The 6,445-nt window shown below is 53.9% G+C and overlaps 1 protein-coding gene across 1 annotated transcript; it reads left to right on the forward strand.

Annotated features, from left to right (window-relative positions):
• Positions 1-3,953: 3,953 nt before the first annotated feature.
• On the forward strand, positions 3,954-6,103 carry LOC123106494 (cationic amino acid transporter 1). The gene is made up of 2 exons (XM_044528643.1): positions 3,954-4,449; positions 4,581-6,103. Exons 1-2 carry the CDS (start codon positions 4,041-4,043, stop codon positions 5,960-5,962), a joined length of 1,791 nt encoding a protein of 596 aa, XP_044384578.1. The 5' UTR covers positions 3,954-4,040; the 3' UTR covers positions 5,963-6,103.
• Positions 6,104-6,445: the final 342 nt, after the last annotated feature.

Here is a 6,445-nt window from a genome sequence, read left to right on the forward strand (position 1 = left end):
GGCCCGTTCGGCGATCTTCTGTGGCGCCAGCCGTGCCTGGTTTTGTTCTTCTGAGTTCTCCGTCTGAGTCAGAGCTGCATTGTCTGGCCGTAGGTCGACTTGTCGTCGATTAAGGTGAACTTTGCCCTGTGTGTTTCAGTCTATGGAGTGGGTTTGGTTCTTGTTGTCCCGGTTTTTGCCCGGTTTTATGTAATTAACTAGGTAATTCTTTTCTGCTTAATTAATAGATGACGCAATATTTGCCTTCGTTTTGAAAAAAAAAAGTCCTGATCAAGTTTGTTTGTCCTTGTGAATATATTGGCATCAAGTGATCATTTAAGCTCGGCTCACCCATCAGGATCACAATTAGTTGTTCCTTTTGAATTCACGGTGATGTTGCTACGATATTTATGGCAATGTTAGATGCAGTAAGATGGCAGTGATGAGCCAATGGCAGGGATGAGCCGGAGATGGCGGGAACTGTAAAACTGTCAGGTTTCTTCAGTTAACGCCTCAAGGTATGCATTTCTGCAGAGATCTTCGGGACTAGGTTGCGTAAGTGGTTTGGTTCGAGGCCGGTGATGGATCCATCCTTGTGATGTACCGATGCTCGTGCTTCAGTTGTTGGTGTCATCATAGTCTTGGTAGTCCTTCTGTGCGTGTTGTTATGGTTGGGCTACAAGTTCTCTTCTACAAGTTTTTTTTTTAGAAAAGGAGGATGAACCCCGGCATCTACATCTGGGAGATGCATACGGTCATTTTATTGATTATTCTCGAGGACCTTACAAAGTAGTACAACAATATGTTTGAATCCGCCATCTTGGCAACATATGCCACTACTCCTATCCATATGATGAAGGGGGTGCAAGCTGGGCCAAATACCCAGACCTCTCACCTAAGCCTAACATCTAAAATCGGAGGCCTCGACCGAGCCACATACCAGGTCCGGGGCACAATCCGGTCTGACGCACTCACATGTGTCGTCGCCACCATCTTCCACTGGTCCATCTTCAGAGCAGATTGAGGTGCCAACCTTGGCAGGATCCTCCGCCATCGACGCCATCAAGACGCCAAATGACGACCACCATCTACGCTAGTCCATCTCCAAGCAGAAGGAGCGCTACCACAGGACGAAGACCGGCGGAGAATAGGTGAAACGCTGCACACAATGCCGCCGCCAAACTCCTCACACGCACCGCAAAGCGCCCACCATGCTTCCGGGAACCCCGGGCGACGCCTTCAAGAAGGAGCGCGACGAGGGTACGACGCCGTCGCCCGCAAGGGGAACTAGAGCTTTCGCCCAAAGGAAGATCACGGTGAAAGACGAGAGAGGACCTCGACAAGGCCTCCAAGAATGGGATCGACGCCCAGCAAAGGCGTCGCCATTGTCGTGGCCTCCGCCGACGGCCAAGGGTTTCCCCCGGTCCCGCCCCCATCCCATCCACCCAGCCAAAGACCTGGCCAGGGGAGCGCACGCAGCCGGAGAAAGCGTTGGACTTCATCGAAGCAGGCATGTCGGGTGATGGGGCACCCCGACCCACTGTAGTAGACGTCCACCGAGACCTCGCCGCCCGCACGGCCGAAGTCGTGGACCACCAGCACCCACGACCGTCACCCGCCGAAGAGGCAACGCCGTCCACACCGCCCGAGACCGCCGCCCCGGCATCCACCCACCGCACACATCTCGTTGAAACATGGAGAACGACCCACACCACCGCCACCAGGGAGCACCACACCGCGATCATCCAAGCCGGGCAGGACGAGGCAAGGCCACGCCGGCCAGATCCGGGTGGATCCGGCGAAACCTGGCCCACCAGCCGCCAGATCGGAGTATGGCTCCGATCCCAGGGCCAAGGCGGCCGGATCTGATGGGCGGAGCCGTCCCCGGCGACAGGCGCGGGGCGACAACGCCGGCGGCAGCCGCCGCAGAGGGCCGGCCTCGGCGGCCACCAGGGAAAAGCGGGCGGCGACGCCCGATGCGGGGTGGGGGCCGGCTCTCCAGAGGTCGAGGCGGGTGCGCGGGGAAGCCCCCGCCGCCGCCTACCGCCGCGCGGGCAAGCCCGACGACGGCTGCCGGCGGCGGTGGGGAAGGAGGAGAAGGGGAGGCGGGGGACCGGCGCGCCTAGGGTTTCGCCCCCGGGTCGCCCGAGAACGGACGACGCGGGGGGGGGGGGGGGGGGGGGCACGCACCACTCACTACAAGTTTTCTTATGATGTACTTTGCGCTACTCTAGGCTGAGTCTGGTCATCTTCTAGCCGTGGATCGCCGACTCTTGGGTTGTTTAGATTTTGTCAGTTGTGCAGTGCCTCTTTGGCATTGCATCATTTTCTTTGTTAATAAATTCTCATGCATTTTGCTCAAAAAATAAATAAATTCTCATGCATGGTCTGGAAAAAGAAAAGATTCAATTAGCGTTGAGACCATTTATTAATGGGTGGCCTTGATCTGAAACCAAACTATTTGGTGAACCAATTTAGTGGAGAGAATAGATGGAAGACAGATAGTGGAAAAGCAAAAGGAGATTCCTCGGCCAAAATGCTGTTCCATGGAGGCTGAATTTGATAAATTCGAAATTCTTTTTTTTACTTTTCAGTTTTTTTTTTGAAAAAATACGCATACAACTAGAGACATAATGTATATGTGTGTAATTTTTCAGGATTAAATGCATTAAAACGACAGCTACATAAAAAATACCATGTGGCTTTTCAACACGTGCATTATTCATTCTCAAAGTCCATGATTTTTTTTGTGCAGCTCAAAATTCACGGTATTTCATTGTGAAATTTTACATGCATATACATTACATCTTTGTATATATGTATAATTGTTTTCAGAATTTTTTTAACTAAAAAGTTTGAAATTTTCAAAATTTTCCGCATCCATGGAGCTAAGCCTTGTAAAAGTACAATAAATGCCCCCGCCAAAAATGTACTCCCACGAGCGACAGTTAATACGGATCGGATGGACTAAAAGAGATGAAACGTCTAATCTTTCTTCACACCATGCCCAAAGTTACATTTGAAATTTTTTTTGAGAGAGTGAAAGTTACGTTTAAGTTTGATTTGACAATTGTAGCACCATCTTGCACAACAATTTCCTTTTGAGGATGACCTGTAACTTTATTCAATCTGGACCAAATTATAACCATGCTTCGAACTGTATTGTAGTTCCAAGAAATTGCAAAATACTCCAGAACTCCTGGAGTAGCTTTTATGACTAATAATTACAGTGAATTCTCTATTACTTTTTCTGCAGTTAGATTTCTCCCCCTTTTTTGGAGAAATTCTACAGTTTTTTTTTTTGCGGGGGAAATTCTACAGTTAGTTTCTCAAAAACGTTTGTCAAGCGCAGGCTGAACCTCTCGACAGGCCCAGTGCAAATGGCAGCCAGGCGGCCTTTCAACTCCTTCCTTATCGCAAGCATGCTACCTCATCATTCAACATGCATAAGGAAAGGCCCACCTTAATATGCAACTATTCATATTAAAAATCCACTACAACATGCATGCATGTAAAATTTCATTTTATTATGCTATTTACATTTAATTCTTATACACTTTCAAAAACTATTGTTTCAAAAATTCATGTTTCATATAATCAAAATCTTATTGAAATATTATAAATATTCCCGCAACAACGTGCGGCGCATCATCTAGTTTCATAAAAACGTCTGTCAAGCGCAGGCCCAGTTCCCTGCGAGAGGCAGGAACCCTCTCGACAGGCCCAGTGCAAATGGCAGCCAGGCGGCCTTTCAACTCCTTCCTTATCGCAAGCAGGCCCGGCCCGGCACGATCGACGACATTTCCACAGCCGCGTACGTAGTGCAGCATCTCCGGTGAGGCTGTTGAGTGTTGACGTAAGCAACTCGCTTGATTCCACTCGACGCGAACGAACTCACCGGATTCCCTCCGGTCGCCGGCTCTCCTACATATACGCACGCCCGACCCCATGCATCGGTCACAGATTCATTCTCCGCCCCGAGATACCCGCGCGTCCGGCCACCAGCTCGCGCGTGCCTGCGACCCGCCAGCTCGCGCGCGCGCGTACTGCCGCCACCAGCCATGGCGCCCGGCGAGGCGACGGACGTCGGCATGCGCCGGCCCGCCGGGTGCTGCGGCGGCGGCGTCTTCCCGGAGGATTCGTTCGCGAGCTGGGGCGCGTACGGGCGCGCGCTGCTGGAGACGGGGCCGCGGCTCAGGGACCGGCTCACGGCGCGCTCCGCCGTAGACGTCGAGGTGCACGCCGTCCGCGGCCGCAGCGGCGCCGACATGCGCCGGGAGCTCAACTGGTGGGACCTCGCGTGGTTCGGCGTCGGCGCCGTCATCGGGGCCGGCATCTTCGTGCTCACCGGCCAGGAGGCCAAGGAGGCCGCTGGCCCCGCCGTCGTGCTCTCCTACGCCGTCTCCGGCATCTCGGCCATGCTCTCCGTGTTCTGCTACACCGAGTTCGCCATCGAGATCCCAGTCGCAGGTGACTCTCATCTCATCTCATGTCCGATCTACGGCTAGATCGTATCCTACCTACGTTCCTACTTCCATTGACTCCATGCATGCATGAGATGGATGAGTAGAACTCTCATCTCATTGACTCCATGCATGCAGGCGGTTCGTTCGCGTACCTGCGGGTGGAGCTGGGCGACTTCATGGCCTTCATCGCCGCCGGCAACATCCTGCTCGAGTACTGCATCGGCGGCGCGGCGGTGGCGCGCTCCTGGACCTCCTACTTCGCCACGCTGCTCAACCACCACCCCAACGACTTCCGCATCCACGCCACGTCGCTCGCCGAGGACTACAACCGCCTCGACCCCATCGCCGTCGTCGTCATCACGCTCATCTGCCTCTTCGCCGTGCTCAGCACCAAGGGCTCCTCCCGCTTCAACTACATCCTCTCCATCGTCCACTTCGCCGTCATCATCTTCATCATCGGCGCCGGCCTCTCCAAGGCCAAGCTCTCCAACTTCACCGCCGAGTTCGCGCCCTACGGCGCCCGCGGCATCTTCGCCGCGTCCGCGGTGCTCTTCTTCGCCTACATCGGCTTCGACGCCGTCAGCACCATGGCCGAGGAGACCAAGAACCCGGCCAAGGACATCCCCGTGGGGCTCGTCGGCGCCATGGCGCTCACCACCGTCGTCTACTGCATTCTCGCCGTCACGCTCTGCCTCATGCAGCCGTACCGGGACATCGACCCCGACGCGCCCTTCTCCGTCGCCTTCAGCGCCGTCGGCATGGACTGGGCCAAGTACATCGTGGCCTTCGGCGCGCTCAAGGGGATGACCACCGTGCTGCTCGTCAGCGCCGTGGGCCAGGCCAGGTACCTCACCCACATCGCGCGGACGCACATGGCGCCGCCGTGCCTCGCCGTCGTGTCCCCGCGCTGGGGAACGCCGGTGCGCGCCACAGTCACGATGCTCACCGCCACGGCCATCATCGCGTTCTTCACCGACCTCGGCATCCTCTCCAACCTCCTCTCCATCTCCACGCTCTTCATCTTCATGCTCGTCGCCGTCGCACTGCTCGTCCACCGCTACTACGCCTCCGGTGAAACCACCGCCGCCAACCGTAACAAGCTCGTCTCGTGCGTCGCCGTGATCCTCGCCGCCTCCGTCGGTACAGCGGTGTACTGGGGCGTGGCGGTGGACGGCGGGTGGGCGGCATACGTGGTGACCGTGCCGGCGTGGTTCGCGGCGACGCTTTACCTGCACCTCGGGGTGCCAAAGGCGAGGGTGCCAAAGATGTGGGGGGTGCCGCTGGTGCCGTGGCTGCCGTCGGCGTCCATCTTCATCAACATCTTCCTGCTCGGATCCATCGATGCAAAGTCTTTCATGAGGTTCGCGATATGGACGGTGGCGTTGCTCGTGTACTACTTCTTCGTCGGCCTCCACGCCTCCTACGACACTGCCAAGGTGCTCGCGGCCGAGGCTGCCGCCGCCAGGGTGGAAGAAGGCGGCCACAAGGCCGTGGAAATTGCCGGAGCTAGCAGCTAATTAGCACAGGAATTCATTAGACTAGTGATCTGTACGTCCATTATTTTTCACAATCGCAAAATAGTTGATGTACTAGCTACTAGTAGTGTCGTTTTATTTGTTAAGAATTTTTTGACGAAAGTATGGTTAGCTGATTTAATATGCAGTCTTGCTAAGTCTCAATTAATTAAGTCTCAGTCGATGCTATATTAATTTGTCAAATCTTACATTAGATGTGCGTAACATTTTGTTTTCAATTTTTTTATTTTCTCTCTTGCATGCTATGTAACTTGACCAAAACTTGGTTAAATCTCAGTCAACTGAGATCTCAACCTTCAATATAATATTTTGTAGCAATCTAAATCTTATACCTCGGCCTAATTAAAATACTGAAGTCTCGAAGGACCATTTGACTTGCATGTCAAGTGTGTATGTTTAGAATAACATCAAGAAGCTCGATTTACCCCTTCGTCGACTAGGATTTTTGCCTTTCGGAGGTGGTGT

The sequence above is a fragment of the Triticum aestivum genome, chromosome 5A (genome assembly GCF_018294505.1).
Source record: "Triticum aestivum cultivar Chinese Spring chromosome 5A, IWGSC CS RefSeq v2.1, whole genome shotgun sequence".
Taxonomy (NCBI): domain Eukaryota; kingdom Viridiplantae; phylum Streptophyta; class Magnoliopsida; order Poales; family Poaceae; genus Triticum; species Triticum aestivum.

Excerpts from the sequence above, each read along its gene's own strand:
- LOC123106494 (XM_044528643.1), top strand. The coding sequence starts at position 4,041 with ATGGCGCCCGGCGAGGCGACGGACGTCGGCATGCGCCGGCCCGCCGGG. Across the intron at positions 4,450-4,580 it reads CATCGAGATCCCAGTCGCAG|GCGGTTCGTTCGCGTACCTG; the intron begins GTGACTCTCATC and ends CCATGCATGCAG.